At 32.8% G+C, this 22,459-nt stretch overlaps 1 protein-coding gene across 1 annotated transcript in view; it reads left to right on the forward strand.

Annotated features, from left to right (window-relative positions):
- The window catches only part of LOC149538231 (2-oxoglutarate (2OG) and Fe(II)-dependent oxygenase superfamily protein), a 112,801-nt gene that overhangs the window by 81,034 nt on the left and 9,308 nt on the right, over positions 1–22,459 (forward strand). Inside the window, exons 6-7 of the mRNA XM_089799608.1 lie at positions 2,867–2,932; positions 3,055–3,174. Coding sequence (XP_089655734.1) covers positions 2,867–2,932; positions 3,055–3,174 — 186 coding nt within the window. The remainder of the gene's footprint in view (positions 1–2,866; positions 2,933–3,054; positions 3,175–22,459) is intronic.

Below are 22,459 nucleotides of genomic sequence, written 5' to 3' on the forward strand. Positions count from 1 at the left end.
TCACAAACTTTGTCAAAGTTACTGGGATTAATTGCACTAATACATTCTTGTTTTCCAAGTTGTCCAACACTTATTACTTTTCCGTTGCACAAAGAGCTTGTTTGTTTGTAATTAACATCCTACTTGAAAAAATGTTATATAAGTAGCTTGCAACGCCCTTCACCTAATGAAGATGTTGTTTAATGTTTCAAATAATTTATCACTATACATTATAGTTATGGGACTCTGCAAGTCCGAGCCAGAGTCCACATTTTCGAGGTAAATGGCCTCTGAACTCGGACTCAGCAGAGTCTTGGTAGAGTTAGCATGGACTCGCTGAGTCCAAGGACTCACCTGACTCGCAGAGTCCCAAGCTTTGGACTCTCTTTGTCAACATGACTCATAAAGTGCAAAAAATAATAAAATAAAGGGCTAAGTGAATTGTTTGTGCTTTGTATAACATCTATTTTACCTAAAAAGGTCATTCCATCCTTTGCTAATGCTTGTGATAGAGAGGAAAGAGTTAGAGAAGAGTATTGGGGTTTTGAGAGAGAAATTAGCAAACCGGTTGGTTCTCGCATTTCGATTGCTGATTGTTTGTGCAACTTTGTAGCTTGTACTTAAGTATTGAGAGCAGCTAAAGGAAGCATTGGAGGAGGCTTCTACAAACTTGTGTTTCCGTTGTTTGTGCAAAAATTGAATGATCTTGTCTTTGTAGTTTGTTCACTACAACCTTTGCCTTCTCCATAGATAGATCTAGGGCAGTGATATATCACCAATTGTATTAAAGATTGTTGATCCACATGCAGAGTGGAAAACAATGATTGTTGATCCCGTCGTCAGTAATGAAGACGTGGAGTGGGTTGATTAGGTGGGCTGGGAGGCAAAGGTAGTAACGATGGAAGTTGAGGAGGCTATAGCACAAGGAGACTAAGTACAAAACCCTGAGACTAGGAGTGATGGATTCGAGTTTGATAATGAAGATTATGTGGGTGTAGATGAGGATGAGGATGTCATTGAGGTTCAACCTCGAACACAAGGAGAGAGGATGGCTCTTGAGTCTTCCATCACTTCCATCACTTATCTTAGGCATATTCGTAGGAGGGCATAGGCTACTATGAGCCTTAGTCTTCTACACTCTAGCAGATATTTTGATATATGTTTTGAACTTTTGATTTCATGGATGACATTTGACAGTGACACTATGTTTAACTTTATATTATGTTATTCAGTTTTTTCCTTCAGAAATTTGCTTTTATACTTATGTGATCAATGCAAAATTGTGTATGAGTGTTAAGTAGCTTCTATTTATCTCAATTATTGTGTATTTGATGTTAATTGACGAAATGATGCATGAAATTTTTTTTAAATCCTTAAAAATCTTTGAATTTCATGGGTTTTTCGATTTTCCGAGTCCTTGTCTTGGCCGAGTCCAGTCACCGAGTCTGAGTCCAAACCCAGTTCTGACTTTTCGAGTCAAAGGCGAGTCCGAGTCCTATAACACTGCTATACATAGCTTCCAATTATTCGAATAGGGACCATTATCAACAACTGGATATAAAAATTTCATTGGATGAAATCTTCAGGGCTAGTTTAATTTGATGTAATAAATATTTGAACTTAAACAAATTTTGTTTCTAATGTTAAAACTCTTTATTCAAATTCTGTAATAATTGTTTTCTGCTCTAAATTATAGATTGTTCACAATGGAACTGTTAACATCCATCAAAGCATGTCAGATAAAGCCAATAATTTTTTTGACAAAATGCCTTGAGAATGTATGTTGGAAATTTATAAAATGGATTTGGTAAATAAAATATAATTATATAAATCTATAAAATAGAATGTTATATATTTCTCTATCGGCATAACTATTGTACCTCCTTTTGGTACAAATGCTAGTTGTATCATGAAGCCCAGACCATAGGATCCTCATTTAACATGAAACTTGAGAGATGCATAGAGTCTTTCATACATGATATATCTTGTATAGGTCTGCAAAATGGAGGGAAAAGAAGCCTTTTAATTGTAGGAAAGAGTTTGTGTATCCATACACAAGGTTTTGGTCTGAAATGTTTGGAATTTTTACCAGGAATGGGTTGCCTCTTTGTTAACCTGGTTAAATTTATCATTTGTCATCATATAAGTATCACATGTACAATGCCAAGCCTCGCATAACTTGCACAGCATATCATACAATTACATGGCTTCATTATTCAAGTTAACTTGTCTATGATTCTAACTGCAGAGCCTTTTCATTTACTTATCTGTGTTTTTCTAAGAACTTATTTTAAAATTTTATTTATGATCTGGTGAGTCTCTTGGCTTTATTTATGTTAGGGTTGGAGATGCTTTGCCCAAGTTATCTTTTGTTTGCTTAAGCATTTGTCAATAAGTAAATTGTGTTGAACACTTTTGATTGTCTAAGAGCGATAATATAAGTCCATAATATTTTCCTCTTATGAAGATAATGACTTTTTAGTTGAGTGTTTTCAACAATATAAGAGCTGAAACCATAATATTTTTTGTTGTTTTTGGGGTCTTTTATTTTGAAGATTGAAATTTTTATTGGATGATTATGCAAGAATATGGAGTTTATTGTGATCCACTAGGTGCTTATTTTCTTTTTGAAGCCATAAGTTTTCTCCTAAATAATATGAAGAGAGGAATGATATTTTAAATGTTAGTCTATTGATTGTTTCTTAAAATACCATTTGCCTTTTAGTTTTCTGCTTGTAGATATGCTGGGGATAATTGTGAATCGTAGCATTTGAAGTATAAGTATGTGCATGACATGAGGAGTCTACAATGACACCATGCCTGTGAATTATTGCATTTGAATTATTATCTGCACAAGTCTACAATGACACCAGGCACCAAACTGCAGGTTGCTTCTCTCTTGTTGTATCTGTCTAATGTGGAGGAAGGAGGGGAAACAATGTTCCCATTTGAGGTATGCAAAAGCCTTTACATATAACTACGCCTTAAAGGTGTAATTTTTCCTTCTTAATTGAGCATCAGGGTTTTTTATTAGTTATTTTAAATGTGATGCTTAGTCAAATTATTTTTGTGCAGAATTATCATAACATGGGTGCATGGTATGACTATAAGAAGTGTATTGGCTTGAAAGTAAAGCCACGACAGGGAGATGCTCTTCTGTTCTACTCAATGTTTATCAATGGCACAATTGACTCGGTACAAATCATTTTAACCCTTGAGTATCATTAAATTCTTGTATACGGTAAATTTTTGGGATTGATGTTTGCCCGTCTGGTATTATGTAGAATGCTTGATTCTGATCTAACTTGAGATATACTTTATTGAAAAAGTTGCAGAGTTCTCAAATCAAAGCTGAATTCAATGAGTATCAAGAAAACTAAATCTTGAACTTCTCAAAAAATGCATGTTCTAACATTGATAATGCTTGCAGTTTGTACTCCCAAAATATGAAAATATGCCTTGTAATTAGAGAATCTATAATTGGCAAGATATCACGATTAAGTTGATTAATTGAAAATTGTGGAGAGCTGATTTTTCTCCCCGAAAAACCCCCGATTCATGAAATAGTTGTTGACCCAATTTTCACTTTTGCTAAGTTGCCGATTCGGGTGTAGATGTGGATGTGGGTAGGAGAATTGGGTGTGCAGATGCACAAATTTATTTTGGGTTTCGGATGTGTTTTTATATATATATATATTGCTTTTGGGCATTTTTTGGGCAAAGTTGTCAAAGCATTGCCTAGCTCAAAATTCTTTTTTTGAAGAAGCCATTGACTCTTGCTTGATTCCCAGTATAGTATCTGTTCAAACTCCAGTTTAGCAGGAGTTCATCAGTGCATTGCTGCTTAGGCACAAAACTGCACTTAAAGAAACAACAGTTCACTGGGATTTTGTTTATTATTCCTATTTAGATATGTGTTTGTAAACTGTGAACTGACTGCAATCTGCTTTAAAGTAAGCTTTTATATTAGCGAAACAAAGTTTCTACCAAATTTTGTGAATTATGAACCACAACATGCATTCTGGTTTAAACTGTAGATGTTTTTCGTTGCCTCTTTGATTTTAGTATCTGTTATATATTGTCCATATGAAACCCGTGTTTGTGATACCTTCAAGCAATAACTACATTAAATTCAAATTGTGATCAAATCCCCATTTGGGTTTAACTTTAATTTATACTATTCTCCAAAGGTTATCTTTTCACCACATAGCCATTGAGAACACTACGTGACAACCATGATCCTTCATCTTTGCAACAAAACAACTACTTAAAAATTGTTGCAAACTCTGTCCAGTTCTCATACTGTTGTGACTGAAGTACCTCCAGTGTTGGCATTTCTCTTTTTTTGGGCCCCTGGATGCTCTTGGTTGCGTGTTGGATGCCCTCGGAGGTGCCTGTGAAGCACATTTTAGGGTTGTGGATGCGCAGTGCATTTATAGGGCATCCACAACCCTGAGATACGTTTCTTGGGCGCATCTTCCTCTACCTTCATCTCTATCTCAAGACGCATCTGCATCCCCATCCGAGGATGGGGCAAGAGAATCAGTAACTTAGATTTTTTGTGCTCCCCAAAATGACAAAAAATAACAAAAAATTATTGCAAAAATCTGCAAAACCCTAGAACTACTTGCAAAATTGCTGAATCACTTAGAATAGGGCCAATTTCTAAATGTAATCAAAGTTGGTGGAGAATCGACGTGGAAACAATTTTTTATTCTGTCACTTAGCTTTCTTTCCAACCTTTGGGAAATCCTAAATAATGGAAGGGGAGGAGCAATGGCAGCTATTGACCGAATTTGTAAGGGCCTTAATCATCTTAAATTGTGGGGGGCATGTGAAATAGTGTCAAAACCATAGTTGCAAGACTCTGTGAGTCCCAAGTTGAGTCAAGCTTGCAGAGTCTTTTGGGCTCTGCTAGCTGACTCAACCGAGTCTTGCCAACTCCTTCCAGTAGTCGCAAAGTTTAAGGACTCTGCTGACTTGGTGAAACCTGTTAGCATGACTCTGTTGCAGCCAGCCAATGCAAAAAATCTAATTTACTGAGTCGGCCTCCTGGAGGCTGGATGCAGAAGCAGATACAGGGTGCTGGAGGCGGATGAGTGCGCTGTAGGTGCCACCCGGATGCCACTCATAGGCACTTGGATGCGGACAGATGCCTGTTTCAGGTATCTGGATGCATCTGGGTGCCTGTGAGTGGCATCCGGATGGCACCCACAGGGCACCCGAGAGAATCCACAAGCTTCATTGCCTAGAAAAGAAAGACAAACATTTGTTAATAATTTTTTAACATGTGACGTCATTTTATTAGGCTTAAATCATGAGTAAAATGAGTGAAATAATTAGACAGATGTAATGAAAGATACGAGCAATACAATAGATTTGAACAACACTGAGACATTGATGCCTCAGAGAAATTCTTTGTGGGTGAAAACTTTAACCAAATAATACTATATGTTGAGCGCTTAAAAATGGCTTACAAAACTGATTCCATAGCTCCTTTTGAATTGCAATAGGTTTCTTTGCAAGGGTTTCTTTAGGGATGCTGTCTAGTCGAGCTTATAAGGAAATGCATTTTGCAAACCTTTTCAAGTTTGGGAGCATTTTAAGTTGCCATTTTTGTGACAAATGGTGAGAGGAAATTCTCTCTTCAAATTATAGGGCACAATTTAAAAAAAAAAAAAATCTATGCCTGAAATCTGAAACAAGTAAACAGATTGCAGATTATGTACCTTATACAAATAACTTTTTATGGGTTTTGCATCTAATTGCACATTCCAAAAATAACCTTATACAAGTAATCTCATTGCACATTCCGAAAATAATATCAGAAACAGCACTCATTCCTATATTGTTCTATATTTAGATAATAAGTTACCAGATTCTCCCCAGCAACCCTCAAAGTCTGGTTCGATTCCGTGCAAAGTCTGGTCCTTGTTAAATTCTCCCCATATTTGCGTACAGAGCCACAGATTTGCTGCAAATTCTATCAGAGGAACTCAGGCAGAATTCATAGCGAGTTTTGAAGAATTTTCTGCCCAGCGGCCAAATTTGGTCTCAAAACATTTTACATTTTTAATGTGTTTTTTTTCCTAATTTGGTCTATTCGATCCTTCAAACCCTAAAAGTGACCACTAAAAAAGGTCAAAAAGGATGGTTTATATGTCATTTATGCATTTGTGAATGAAAATGAAAACTTGCTTATAGATGAAATCCAGATTGAGAATAGGTGAAATCTAGATTCACATTTACAAAGGTATTTCTTTAACAAAACAATGATATCTTTGAATCCAGGGCTTTAAATTTGAATCTCAACTTTGGATCTAGCCTGGTTAGAAATCCTCTAACCAATTCAAAATAAAAATTCAGATAACCACACCTATCTTTTGATGATTTCTCTCATTCTCATATTGCTCCCTTGATATGGAAATATGTCCCATGCATGTGACCAAGCAAGTGTATCATGTGGTATGTATGGTTAAATGATGAAATTAATATCTTATTGAATTGAAACATAGATATGGTGGTGTATGGTGAGACTGATGTTGATGTCCTAGTTCTAAACCATTCCATCACAATGTCGCCACTCTCACTTCAGATGTCAAATACCCCTAATCATACACCCATATAGGCCATTCGAGAGGTTTGATGGGCCCACACCACAGCAATCTGAGACCAGAGCAAACCCAACCCTTTTTTGCTATGTTGGTTTTTTATTAGTAGAGTGGTGTATGGACTTATCTGTTGTTGCATATATATATATATTCACACACACACATTTTAAAAAAAACATATGTTTTTGTACGGGCGAACTTTAAACGAATCTGAACCCAACCCCCAAGAAAATTGGATGAATTTCGAACCCGCATCCATAGCGGAATCCAAATTGGCAACTCGGTTTAGACAAGATACAAATCATAACATTTGTAAGCGTCATCTACTTGAGATCAGAATTGCTAAGACGATACTAGACATAGCAACTCATACTTGATATAATACAATTCTTTAGCCATCCATATTGAAGCCATCTAGATCAAAAAATAATTGGATAGGGTTACTCAGTATTATATATGATCTTATTGTTCAAGACATTTGGATATAGGAATAATCATTGCATTGCAAAGATCATTTCCATAATTTATTATCATTGTATTAGTAAGAAGGAAATTGATAATTATTATTGTGTCATGGTTAATTATTATTATTTATTAAGCTTGAGTAGACTTGAACCCAAGACATCCTAGATAAGAGGCTCACAATTTACCATTGTGTTGTAGGCTCTTGCCTATTAATCGTTATATAATTAATAATAAATAAAAAACAATTCAAAATTTATAATGTGTGTATATACACACACACATACATATGTGAATTTAAATTTATAATTTATGCATTAATTTTATTATCAGCATTTGTGTCCACGTAAAATAGTAGTTGCAAGCTATGTATTACCAAAAGTAGTGGCTTTCTAATCTTTTACTTCAACTAAACAAATGCCTTTTGTTGAATTCTACCCTCTATGTAAAGGATTTTCTAATTGCAATTATGGGATATGATTTTGTGAGCTTTCTCAAAATTGAACTAACCCTACAAAATTTCTTGCCCCAATTGTAAAATTTTTGCAAATTCTTTGACTGAATCAGAGCTTAGATTATACCTTCTTTCCTTTCTTTGAACTTGCTGTAGATAACTTCAAAGTATTGTCTTGAATTAAATTAGAAATATAAATCTGGAATTTTCTTTTCTTTTGCAAGTCGTATTTGGGCAGTATTGACTAAGGAGCAGACTTTATTGTTTTCTTGTGTGCTCTTAGACTTCAACCATACCCTTAATAAATATAGAAATCAAGGGACATGTCCTTAGAAAGGACATGTCTCTTCCAAAGTCTACTATGCCTAATCTCCAGAAGTTGGCGACTTTCCGTGAAATTAGTAAGTTTAAACACAAACTAAACCAAAGGAGTTTAAGTTTGATTTAAACTAACAGACAAGGATTGGCGCTGATATCCTTAAGAGGATAATGCAAAGACTTAGATCAATATTTATCATGCAATATCAGATCAGACCAATCTGTTATCAAATCAGTATATATACAAGTTACAAAATTAACACTCCCTCTTAACTTGATAATCATACTGAGAGATATCATATCTAGCAACATCAATAAAGATGAACAAGAAAGAATTGATACTTTATATCTATCTGAATCTTCTTAGCATGTGGTATCATAGAACACATGATACAATGTCATATTACTCAACCTGTGATATGACAAATCACTGCTACTAGTGATAACAGTATTGCAAAGATACAATATACATGATAAATCTCAAGAATAATTTAAGTTCTTCATTTATCCAAGTTGTGACTCATAGATATTGGTATTTCTATATCACAACATGACCTTGAGTTAAGATCTACCAGAACACAAGATAAACCCCAGAGAATAATAAAATTCTTCCATTATCCAAATTGTGACTTATAGACATAGCAATGTCTACATCACAATATGATCTTGAACTCATCTAGATCTTACAGTAGAACTCTATTGTTCAACACATTATCTAAGAGATCGTCATCTTTCATAATGTTTTTTATACAAGTGTTCATTATCTTAGAGATCGTCACCTCTTAAATAATGAATACAAATGGTGGAGCCCATAACAGTGAATAGCCTAACAATAAAACTATTTTATTAATAATTTAAAGAATACAAATGGATTACAATTCAACCATACCAAGTCTTTTCCTGAAGTGATCTATCTTCACTCTAGATAGAGGTTTGGTGAGAATGTCTGCTATTTGATCTGCAGTGCAAATGTATTCTAATTTTACAGTATTCCTGTCTACCATATCTCTTACATAGTGGTAAGGAATTTTGATATGCCTAGACCTGTCATGGAAAATTGGATTCATTGAAAGCTTGATGGAACTCTGATTATCACAATGAAGAATCATAGGATTCATGGCTTGCCCAAATAATCCCACAAGTAACTTCCTTAGCCAAACTGTTTCTTGAGAGGCCATCGCTGCTGTAATGTATTCGGTTTCTGTGGAGCTTTGAGCTACTAAAGATTGTTTTCTCCATATCCAAGATATCATTGCTGATCCTAAACTGAAACAATATCCTGAAGTACATTTTCTATCTTTAACACTTCCACCCCAATCTGAGTCGGTGAATCCATGTAAATCTAAATCAACTTTTTTATATTTGAGCCCAAACTTAAGAGTGCCTTGTAAGTATCTCATAATATGTTTTACTGTAACTAGGTGAATCTCCTTTAGCTCACACATAAACTGACTTAAGGCATTAACAACATAGCAAATATCAGGTCTTGTATTTACCAAGGACATAAGGGACCCAATCATTTGTCTGTAGAGTATAGAATCTATGAAAGGTGATTCGGCTGTTGCTTCTTTAAGTTTATGTAGATTAGTCTCCATAGGAGAAGACATAAACTTACAATTCCACATTCCAAATCTCTTGAAAATATTTGATACATACTTCCCTTGATTAAGTATAATGCTGTCAGAATTTTGCCGTACTTCCAGTCCTAGGAAGTAATGGAGTCCCATGTCTTTCATCTCGAATTCTCTAATTAGATCTTTCTTGCATTGATCTATGAGATTATCATTGTAACCTCTGGATTTCTCGAGTCTAAATCAACATCCAACATACTCAAGGAATACAGTTACTACTTCGTTTCATAGGAAGACAGTTATATCATTAAGGTTCATGTGAATAAGATTTACCGTTAAAATTAGTTAGACAAAATTTCTTAACTAAAAACTTAAAAACACCATTAAATGAAAATACTACAGAAATTAAAAACCACATAGCTCGGAAAATTGAGATCGAAATCAAAACTGTAGATGCTTTTACAACCACTCGGGTTAATCCACAATACTAATTTAACAATATCACATGACGACTATCATCTAAAAATCGATATCTTAAAATCAAATGATAATTACGATTAAATACCACCAAATTAATAATTAGGGCATCACATACAACTGTATCAATTAAGGCATCATTTACCGTCAGTTCATTTAGGGCTTTTGATGCTGCTATTACAAATAGGGCTTCCAATACCATTGATTCAAATATGTTTTCCAACACCGCTGATTCAAATAGGGCTTCCGCTACGACGGATTCAAATTAGGGCTTCCGATACCGCTGTATCATGTAGGGTTCCAACTGTCACTCAATCGATTAGGGCTTCAGATTCCTTTCCTTCTGATTACTTAATTGTGACAATAACTCAAGATTAGGAAATATACATACATTCGTTATTCATATAAATGAAAATAAAATAACGGTAAGAATGAAATAACTCAATTTATTCTTACCTCCTCATAAATAAAAGTGATATTACCTGTTTCTGTTAAACAATTGATTGCATAGCTTATCTTTGTCTGACTCTCAACTGACATCTTGGAGAGAGGTGAAACATTGTTAGGGGCTTAAGCACCCAACCTCGGACCACAACTTATCCCCACACGATCTCTAACGAGAAAGGCCCTCCCTACTCGAAATAGACAGGGATCATCTTGCCATCCACTGGCATCCTGATATTTAACATACCATATGACTTGACAGCAAGAGATTACAACAACGGGGTCAAGCATGAGCTATTAATAGTTCATTATTCAAATTTGATTTCTTGATTTTGGTTTGCAGGTTAAATCTACACCTCTTCACCTTTCTTTGGCCTCTCTGCCAGGTGAATTCCTTGGTGTTCCTCATGATTTTGATTTGGTTACACACCTCTTCATCATTACTATGGCATCATTGCTAGGTAATCTCCTCGGTGTCTATATATTCTAATCTCATGCTTGGTAATCTAATCACATTGTTTGACACCTCTTGCTCTCTCATCCTGATAATGGATCACGTAGTGTGATTCGAAAGGTTGATGATAATCCAGAAACTTAGCATTATAAATCATGGATTGTGGAAATCTGATTGCATTAATATGTTAAAGCTTTGCAAACTTATGGATTCATTCCATTAATCATGATTACTTCAACTTCAATAAGCTGTTTAATTGGTGTGAACTCAGGAATCATTTTATTAATTGAAAATCATAAACACTTCACATTTCAGCAGATAGCTTAATGGTTTGTCTCTATAAATTTGGTCTTAACCAACTGAGGAGAACATGTCAAATCAGATTGAGAAAGTAGAAATAAACAATGGATGGAAAATACATATGCATAAATATTGTTTTGTACTACTCAATTGAAACCCTGTCCTAAAAAATACAGAATTGAGTATTCTCGTGAATAATCAAGTGTAAAACAAGACATTGGAAAATCTAAAACAGGCAGTCGTATAACTTCAGCAACCAATGCAATTTATCAATCATAAGATCTACATCATTGCTTGCTGTTATTTAACTTAACAACAATATCTGATTTATTGTTTGCAATTATTGTATATAACTACAGTATACGGATCACTTCTCTATGGTTCTAAGAACAAAGCAATCATTTCATCTTGAATCATCAAAACCTTAAATCAGTAAAGTGAACCACAAAATGAAACCCAGAAATTCAAGTATTCTCATGGATATTAAAATTTAAATCAAAGAACAAGATATCAAATTGTTATAAAACTGCCTATGGCTGGGACTTACGTATCCATCTACACTTCTTATTCATTTCTCTGCTCAGAATATTCGACAGCATCAAGATATTAATGGTAAACAAATTTTACAAGGTGTTGATAATATTCAGAAAGAAAAGAATGGAAGCCGGTTGAGAACAAGGAATCACGTGACCTGTTTTCAAGCTCGGGTTCCTCCTTCTGCCAGCCAGTATTATTAAATTCTGTAGTATATTGCCCTTCTTCCGAATTTCTATCTCTGTTGGACTTAGAGGAACTCGGAGGAAAATGAACCGGATTATAGAGCTAGAAAAGATTTATTCAGAAAACATTATTCTCAAAGCTCAGTAACAAATGTAGCAGATTTGGGAGGAGAGTAGTGAAAACGCAAGAAGGAAGGAAGATAATAAATTTTGGAAAGAAAAATGTAATCCCGAAGAATAGCCGGGTGAAAGAAATATATAACCCTTGACTCCTCTCACGGCTTCCGTATAAGGAACAAGTCGTGACTTCTTGGCTCATATCGGTTTCAAAGATAAAAAGCCTTTTGAATACATCATAAATTCAAATTTAAAGATAAGAAAATAAAAAGGTCTTAAAAGACTCTTTGACTTCCGCCGTTTCAAGATTATAAACCATTCGGTTTCCAAATGTTTTAAAACAAAGAAAGTTTAAATGGTTGGAAGATTAAAAGACAATTCAAATTGCCAAATATTAAATTGATTTTCATGCCAAGTGTTAATCGGTTAAAAGCAAGAATATTAAGATAGAAAAATAAAGTTGGAAGATTATAATTCAAATATTACAATTCAAATGTTATTATATTTTGAATATTAAAACATCACTTTATTAAATTATTAAATTACAATGGTACCAAGTTATTTTATATTATATGCATGAATTTAAATATTTACTATAATAATATGATGAAAGAGAAATTAAAATCCTTTAAGATACGTTTAATATTTTAGCTCGATTATTTTAATTAAATTATTTATTTAAATAACTCATGCGGTTCCACAGATGTATCCTATTTCAAATCGCTAGGTCCTTTACCTGTCTGCCCAGTGATGGTGATGCCCTGCCTAATTTCTTCTGACAATGCTTCCACCCCTTCGACATGCTCCTTGCAAGTAATTTCTCCATAATTAAATTATAAATTATTTAATTATAACAGTTAACCTTTCATCTTAATTCTATGAATTTTCAATTAACGATCGACTAACATGTCATCTTCGCTTGAAATCATAACGACCATCTTACCATTTCACCAAATTATATCAAATTAAATTGCCAACTGACTTCATGCGAACCTCAATAGCTATATTTCAAGCTAGGTCAAAAATTGGGATGTAACATACCATTCCCCTTGTGGATCATCGTCCTCAATGAACTTGAAACTGCAACAAATATTATAAAGGAGTATTTTAAAATTGGAATGTAACAATCATCACCTATTATAAGTAAATTATCAACATACAGTATCAGAATTACCATATCATCTTTATCTCTTTTATAATATGAATTTGGATCTGCTTCATTTTTGGAGAATCCTAAGCGGGTGAGATGCTTATCAATTCTTTCATACCAAGCCCTTGGAGCTTGCTTAAGCCCATAGGGAGCTTTTTTGAGCCTGCAAACAAAAACGTTAGGATTATGATTTTCAAATCCTTCAGGTTGCTCCAAATATACTTCTTCTGTAATCTTTCCATTTAGGAATGTACTTTCCATCCCTTTGATGCAGCAATGGCTAGGATTGCTCTTACAGAGGTGTATCTGGCAACAGGAGCAAAAGTTTCTTCATAGTCAATCCCTTCATTCTGAGAGAATCCTCTGACTACAAATTTGACTTTATATTTTTCAATACTACTGTTAGTAGCATGCTTTATTTTATATAGCCACTTGGAAGAAACAACAAATTTTCCTTTAGGTCTAGGAACAATTTCCCAAACATCATTCTTCATATTAGATTGGTATTCTTCTATCGTAGCTTCTTTCCAAGCTATATGTTTAATAGCATCTGAAGTATTAGTTGCTTTTGATTTAGACAAATCATTCATGTTTTCTATATAACTAGAAAATCTTTTGGATCTTTTACTTTCTCTGACTTTACCAGAAGGTGTAGCAAAGTCTTGTGCTTCCTCGACTATTTTGATGGCCCAAAGTGGTCTTTTCTTTGAATTTTGAGTTTCTCCAAGATTTAGGTTTTGAATTTCATCTTCAATTTCTTTCATGTTCTCCCTTTAAGACTTAGACTCAGTATTTCTTTTAGAACTAAGTAAAGGAGAGGGTTCTTTAGAAAGGCTCTTTTGAATGCTAGATCTTTTTTAAAAATTACATCCCAAGTTCAATGCTTTTCTGTCTAGGTATGAAAATCCTATATGCTTTAAATGTTTCACTATACTCTACAAAAATACCTTTCTTCCTAGAGGGTTCTAACTTAGTTCTCTTTTATTTGGGAACATGGATATATATAGGGCACCCAAAAGTCCTAAGATGACTTATATTGGGTTTAACCTTAGTAAAGACTTATTCAAGAGTTTTATCTCTAAGGTAGGAGTGAGGGCTTCTATTTTGAATGTAGACAGCAGTACAAGAGGCTTCTGCCCAAAGATAATATTCTAGATTTTGATCAAATATCATAGCTCTAGCAACTTTTATAATTGTTCTATTCTTTCTTTCTGCTACTTCGTTTTGTTCTGGATTATAAGGGACGGTGTACTCCCTCTTAATTCCTGTTTCTTTACAAAACCTTTGTAACAAATCTGAGATGTATTCCTCTCCATTATCAATTCTAAGAGTTTTAATTTAATGTCCTGATAGGTTTTCAGTTAATGTTTTGAATTCTTTAAATCTATTTAGGATTTCTTCTGATTCTTTGCACTTTAAGAAGTAAATCCATGTTTTTCGAGAGAAGTCATCTATGAACAAAATATAGTACCAGAATCCTCCAAGAGAAGGAACAAACATAGGTCCACATAAATCTAAATAAATTAATTCCAAAACATTATTTGTTTTTCTAGTGCTATTATGAAATGGGCGTTTGGTATTCTTACCCAGAGTGCACCCTTTGCGTATGCTTGAGTGGTCTTTATTTAGTTTGGGTAAACTAGTAACCATCTTCTCCATAGTTGATAAGGTTTTGAAATTTAGATGTCCTAATCTTTTGTGCCATATTTCATTTATGTCTGCAGCTTCATGAATTAAAGCTTGAATAGGTCGACTAGATTCTGAATTTAATTCATACAAATATCCTTTTCTCTGACCAATCAATTTCGCTTTCTTAATTGAGGATTCTTTCCCTAGGTTATTTCTTTACCATCCATGAATGCATTATTATGCCCATCATCTTCAAGTGCTGTAATTGAGATTAGATTTCTTTTTATTCTTGGTATGTAGAGTACTCCTTTGAGGAAAAGAGAATTTCCTAATTTTAGTTTCAAGGTGTAATTTCTAATTCCTTCGACAGAATGTGCTGAATTATCACCAATGGTAACTTCGCTATTAACCTTTTTTGATATAGAGTCTAGTGCTTCTTTGTATCTTGTTATATGTCTAGAAAATCCACTATCAATTATGCATGCTTTACATAAGATTTCATTTGATAGTGACGAATAAAATACACGATTCTTGGGATCGTAGTTATCTTCCTCCATAGTAACATTCGTACAGTTCACTTGTTGTTTAGAATTCTTAGGACAATTAGATCTGTAGTGTCCAAAGTTTTCATAGCTAAAACACTTTATTTTGGATAGATCTTTCTTGGGTTTTCCATTTTTTTGATTTCCCTTTTTCTTCTTGAAATGCTTCTTCTTGCCCTTATAGGAGTTTGTATTAAGAACATATATTTCTTCATCTTTTGTTTTCAGTTTCCCTCCTTTCGTTAATTTTCTGGATTCTTCTTGACGACAATCTCCCTTAAGCCTGTTGAAGTCAGGAAGTTTATCTCTGACACTTATTCCTTGTGCAAAAGTTTCCCATGAATCTGGTAATCCATCTATAGCCATCAGTGTTAGTTCTGTGTCACTAATAATGGTTCCTATACTTGACAGTTCATCTCTTATGTCGGCAACCCTTAGGAAGTAAGAATTCATTGATTCTCCTTTCTTTATTTGTATGTGATTTAGTTGCCTTTTCAGTGCGAGAACTGTAGTTGCATTGTTGACCTCATATGCATTTAGTAATGCATTCATCATATTGAATGTTGTTTGATGTTTTGTTAGCATAGGTACAATATCATTCTTTACACCATCTAATATGATCTGAATGACTTTTCTATTTCCTTTACTCCATATAGTTTTATGAGGTTTAATATTAGGTTGTTTGGATGCTGAATCAACAAATTGTTTTACATCATTTTCTTCAAGAATCATCATGATTTTGAATTTTCAGGCATCAAAGTGTTCTTTCCCATCAAACTTGTCCTCGGGTCAGATTGTGTATGGCATTGGAGATAGGAGAATGATGCTAGATATATTTAAGGTCTGATTATTTAATTGCAGAGCCTAGGTTTGACTAACAAAACTTTGATACAATGTAAAGTTTTTGCAAATTCTTTGACTAAATCAGAGTTTAGATTATACCTTCTTTCCTTTCTTTGAGCTTGCTGTAGATAACTTCAAAGTATTGTCTTGAATTAAATTAGAAATATAAATCTAGAACTGTCTTTTCTTTTGCAAGTTGTATTTGGCCAGTATTGACTAAGGAGCAGACTTTTTTTTTTTTGTGTGCTCTTAGACTTAACCATACCCTTATTAAATATAGAAATCAAGGAACATGTCCTTAGAAAGGACATGTCTCTTCCAAAGTCTACTTTGCCTAACTTTAGAAGTCGGCGACTTTCCATGAAATTAGTAAGTTTAAACACAAACTAAACCAAAGGAGTTTAAGTTAGATTTAAACTAACACACAAGGATTGGTGCCGATATCCTTAAGAAGATAATGCAAAGACTTAGATCAATACTTATCATGCAATATTAGATCAGGATGTTTACAAGTTACAAAATTAACATCAATTGCAATGAATGCCTTGGTTCACTTAAAAATGGCTTCCACTTCTACTAAATTATTAATAGTTCCAAGATTGTTGTCTGATAATTTTTGATCTTAGTTACTATTACACATGTAATTGGTTAAATGTTAGATAGTTTAATGAATGAGAAAAATACTCATATATAGTTTACAAAGACAATGTGTCCATTGTGAAACAATTGTTATTAAAAACATTCTAATAATGAAAGAATAAAAGAAATTATAAACATTCTAATATTTACAAGATATACAATATAGAACATTAAAGGAATAATAAATATGATATTTAGAGATATTATTCTAATACCCTCCCTTAATGGGCAATCTGTCTACACCAAGGAATCTCTTGAATTTCAAATCTTTATCAAGGAGTGACTTAGTGAGAATATCAATGGTTTGGTCCGTTGTAGGAATATATTGCAAATTTGACGGATCCATCTTCAACCAATTGTCGGATGGAGTGAAAATAAATTAATAAATTTTTAATATGTCAATCCAGAAATAAATAAATAATAAATTTTTATTTATTCAAATTTATAAATCTAAAAATTTAAGATAGATTTCAAATGTCCAAATACATATACATCTATTTTTCCTTTTGTTTTCTAATTCACGAGTTAATATCTTTTTCTCCAAGTATATATTCTTTCCTCTTTACTTTTAATTCTATAAAAAGATTATGCTCATATAGAAATTAATGTGTATGTTGATATGCTAAATAATATATGAATATTTTATTTTAATTTTTTAAATAGTTTTTTTAAGATTGAATCTTCTTCAAAGGAAATACTCCCAACTCAAGGTCTAGGGTTTAACAATTATTTACATAAATATGAACTTCTCACACAACAAAATTCAAAAAGTATTTCAATTCCAAACACTTAGACAATAGAAACCAAGTACCTTCAACAATTTGGCAAGCACAATGTAAAAAATATTTTGGAAAGAAAATTACAAAAGAGGGATGTCAAGACCTTGCCTTAATCCACCAAAATTAATTTGCAATCATGAAGAACAATTTCAAAACTGTGAAAACCTTGAAAGCTTTGGACGAATTCTTTAAATTCCCAAAATTCAAACAAGCTCCAATACTTGACTTCATAATGAAATAATATCCCAAAACCCTCTAATATAGAAGACTCAATGGCTTTTATATAATAAGAGACTCAATCGTGCAAAAAGCAAAAACAATTCCTTTAGTAAAGTCACTTAATTTAATAATAATGTACTTTTTAAGTTGCATTATATAATTTTAATTAATTTTAAATATACAACTCAACTAATTACCACTTAATTCAAATCACCAAACTTGTAACTTAAATCATAATTCAATTTTACTAAATTGAATGTGCAACTTTAATTGCATATTAATACTTAATTGATAATTAATATTTTGAGCACGCTATAATATGCAAAATTATAATTTAATTATATTTAATAAATTCAGCACAATCTAATATGCAACTTAATTTTTAATAACCATTCATATTATTTATGCAACTTTTAATTTGGGCTTTTATTTAATAATTAATTAAATCTCTTAATTCCACAGCTAGACTTCTAATTGAGTATTTTTAATTAAATAAAGGTATTTAATTAATTCATCAGACTTAAATATCTTAATATCTAGTACTGCAATTTTCATAAGATTTAATTGTTCCCAATTCATAATTAGTTTTAATAAATTCTTTTCACTAAGAAAACATATGACAAAACTCACACGACTGAACCACATGAAAATGACTCAAAAAGACTATCATGCTCAAGCTTAAGTTCACTCATTCACATCACCTTTATTGAATTCAAATATGTAGTCAGTCAGATACTTGTCTGTATTTCAGGACAATAATGGTTAGGATGGGACTGAGTCTGTATATTAATCTCCGCTCATGCCATTGAGATACTGTGATGGGGCATGCTCATCATGACAATTCAAGGAAGTCAATCCCTAGTACCTACAAATCTGCATAAAAGATGAGTATGTACATAGATATATAGAGAAACAGATAATGGTGGAGATCGGTACATCATGTAGTTCTTGCTAAGCAAGTGACTGCAACTCCATCTTTTAACTACATTAGACACATCAATCAAAAGATAAAACATACACACCAACCATACACATGCAAGTATGAGGTAAGTAAAACCATAAAAATAAATAACATCATAATATATAAATGGTCATCATGAAGATAACCAACACACATAAAAAGTGGTCTAAAAGAGTTTGACATCAATAAGTAAAATATGGGAGGGGTATTACATATGCAGCATAGTAAATTTTAATAAAGCATTATAACAATAGTCTCAAACATAAAAAATCCATGATCTATTAATAATCTGAAGTCTCAAACATATATTTGTAAGTCTTACACATCCAAATATGACAGTCTATGAAACTATATGTCTATCAATATCCAAAGAGTGAAAACCATCTGAGTCACTGTCCCCTTTTGGCAGTAGTGGATCATCCAATGGTAGCCACTAGTGTCAATGCCAAATAGTAGACATTTTGAAGGCTAATAAGGTACAATCTTACAAAGAATTATAATAGTGCATCTTTTATTTCAAAACTCAAGAATGAAAGTTTTCAAGCACAATATGGAGACTTGGACTTTGCATTACTCAGAAAATTAAATAGATGCAACTTCTAATGGTGTATTTCATTGACTATATTTGTTTTTTATACATTTGAAATTAGAATAGCTGTTTTGATTCTCATACATTTGAAATTTGAAGAAATTTGTTTTGATTATCATATGAAGGGTTAGAAGTTAATAAAATTAAAAGAAAAAAATATAATTTTTCCAACACTAGGAAATGTCCTCTGCTGTTTGGGGACGGCTAACCATTGTGATTTTGCTATCATGATTTAACAGTGTAGTTTTTGAGTTAGACTTATTGACACATGTTTCATGAGTAGTGATTGACACGTGAATCCATCTCTCGTGAGAATAAATGGAACACTTAGCACTCATTGGATCTAGGTGATGCTCACAGAGGTGAAGCACCGAGACTTCTTAGGATCTAGGTCAAATATTATACTTTTAGTTTGCCAATTTTTTTCACAAGGTGACATCCCCTTGATGTCCCTCTTGTCCCCAAAACTGCTAGGTGATGGGACACCGGCTTTGAGGCAGGGGACATGTCCTCGTCTATCCTTGAACACAATCTATTTTCTACAATTCATGTTTTACACTTTTTTTTTTATGTGCTCTCTATATCTCTATGCATGGAAAAACCCTTAAGTAAAAAAGAAAAAGGGTTTCTCCTTTTCTACATTTTTTTAGTTCTTTTTGAATATCCAAAATTCCTTGTTTTGTCCAGAAAATATTATACTTTTAGTTTGCCAATTTTTTTCCGCAAACAATTTTCATTGCTATATGTAACTGTGAATGTTTGGTAGCTTTAGTTGGATAAACTATAGTACAAATATATATATTATATATAAGTGTAAGATATTATATATATAAAATAAAATATATGAGATATTTATTTGTCATTATATTAATTAAATACGAATAAAGAGACGTGTCCTGTGAAGGGACATGTCTATCCATACTTCATCCTATATTAGAGAGATGGCTGGCATTTGGAAAGCATATACCTTACCGACAATGCAATTACATTTGCAGCAATCTGAAAAATCAACAGTAACAATGTGTTGTGGGTTAAATCATGTAGACTTCTACAACTAAATAATATCTTTAACAGGATTCAGGACTGCATGCTAGTCTTCACCTGCAGATTGTTTTGGGGTGTGTTGGCAGTCTTAAGTCAAAGCAATGATCTTGTATGGTATAAGCATATAGAGAGATGTGTTGAAATAATTTAGATCGTTTCTGCAAATGTACTTTCATTTCCATTGTAATTGATCATTTCCAAATGCAGATTTGGATTTCATATATGTATTATATGAGAGGAGGAGACATGTCTCTTCAAGAGACATGAAGAGACATGTCTCTATAGTTAATCACCATTTAGTTTATAAATAACTATATGCATATCTCATCTTATATATATAATATTTAATATATTAACCATATATGTAATATAACATAATATTATATTATTATTATTATATAATAATATATAATGCATAATATATATAATACATATTATATTACTATCACATATATTATATATAAGATATATAATGCATAATATATAATATATATTATATATATAAGAATCACCAATAACAATTTATCTGAAAAACATAAACACAGATTAATATATCAAATAATCAATGTTTTACTCCTACTGACGCTAAAACATTAACACTCCCTCTTTAGCAAGGGAGAAGTAAAACATCATTAGATTAGAATCAGAATCATTATGTAATCAACACAATGTATATTAAAATCTCTTAGCAACATAAAGTATTTCCTATGATCTCTACTTGCACTTCAGCAATGTCTAAAGATGTCCATGACACATTTGCAGTTCATGATCTCTACTTGCACTTAAGCAATGTCTAGAGATGTTCATGACACACATATGATCTCTACTTGCAGTTAAGCAATGTCTAGAGATGTCCATGATGACATAATAGATTTGTTACCCATGATCTCTAATTATCCGAAAACAATGTCTAGAGATGTCCATGATGACAGGACTATCATTTGTAAGATCGTCACCTTATGTTACATCCCAATTTTTGACCTAGTTTGAAATATAGACGTTGAAGTTCACACGAAATCAGTTGGTAGTTTAATTTGATCTGGCAAAATGGTAAGATAGTTAGTCGTTATGATTTCAAGTGAAGATGACATGCTAGTTATTCGTTAATCGCGAATTCATGGAATTAAGACGAAAGGTTAACTAATATGATTATTTATAATTTATAATTTAATTACAGAGAAATTCCTTGCAGGGAGCTTGTCGAAGGGGGTGGAAGCATTGTCAGAAAAGAATTAGGCAGGGAATCACCATCATTGGATAGACAGGTAGAGGACCAAGCGATTTGTAACAGGATTCATCTCTGGAACTGCATGAGTTGTTAATAATTAATTAAGTTTAAATATAAATGTATTCTTAAAATTTTTTTAATTATCTTTTGTCGTATTATTTTTTTAATAATAGTTTATACATGTGCATTTGAATATAAAAATATTTTGGCATCTTTTAATAAATTAATAGATTGATGTTTTAAAAAAAATACTTATAAGTTTTTAATAAATTTTTGAATTATAATAATATAACATTTAATGATACTAATAAAACTTTTTCACCTTTGGTCCAACGTTTCATATTTCCAATCGATGGAAATTCAAATCGCATTAGAGTCTTGTAACGGCAGAAGATGAAAAGCCGATCAATATCTTTTATATTGCCTTTGTCATTTTCGAATGGGGGCAACAACATTCCTGTCTGCTCTTGCTTTCTGCCATAATCACAGAGTTTTGACTTTCATTAACCCGAGTTTGTCCAATCCTTGGAAGTGTTCTGCTGTGAGATATCCAGTCGACCTTTCTGCCCCAAGCAATCAACGCCTTGAGCATCAATCTGATTTACCACGACACCAGATATTTGAGCTTACGTGAATCTATCCTGCACATCCCTGAGCGACGAAAATTCGGTAGACATTCACCAGATTGGACGCACCGTAAATCAGAGCCAAGTAAAGGTGTACTAAAATCGAATTCATTTCCTTTCACTCACGTTTTTCGTCTTTTTCTATCCTCATTTTGAGTCGAGTTGATACAAAGTGCACAGATTAGAGTCTTGATGTTTTTCTTGTGCTCAGAATAATAGAATAATGACAACAGAGCTTGATTACTTAGCTGTTTATTAGAAAGATGATCTTTTGATAGAAGCCAATTATGGAAGTAGTAAAACT

This window comes from Cupressus sempervirens, chromosome 9 (assembly GCF_028749045.1).
Source record: "Cupressus sempervirens isolate cs-2001-9-10 chromosome 9, ASM2874904v1, whole genome shotgun sequence".
NCBI lineage: Eukaryota > Viridiplantae > Streptophyta > Pinopsida > Cupressales > Cupressaceae > Cupressus > Cupressus sempervirens.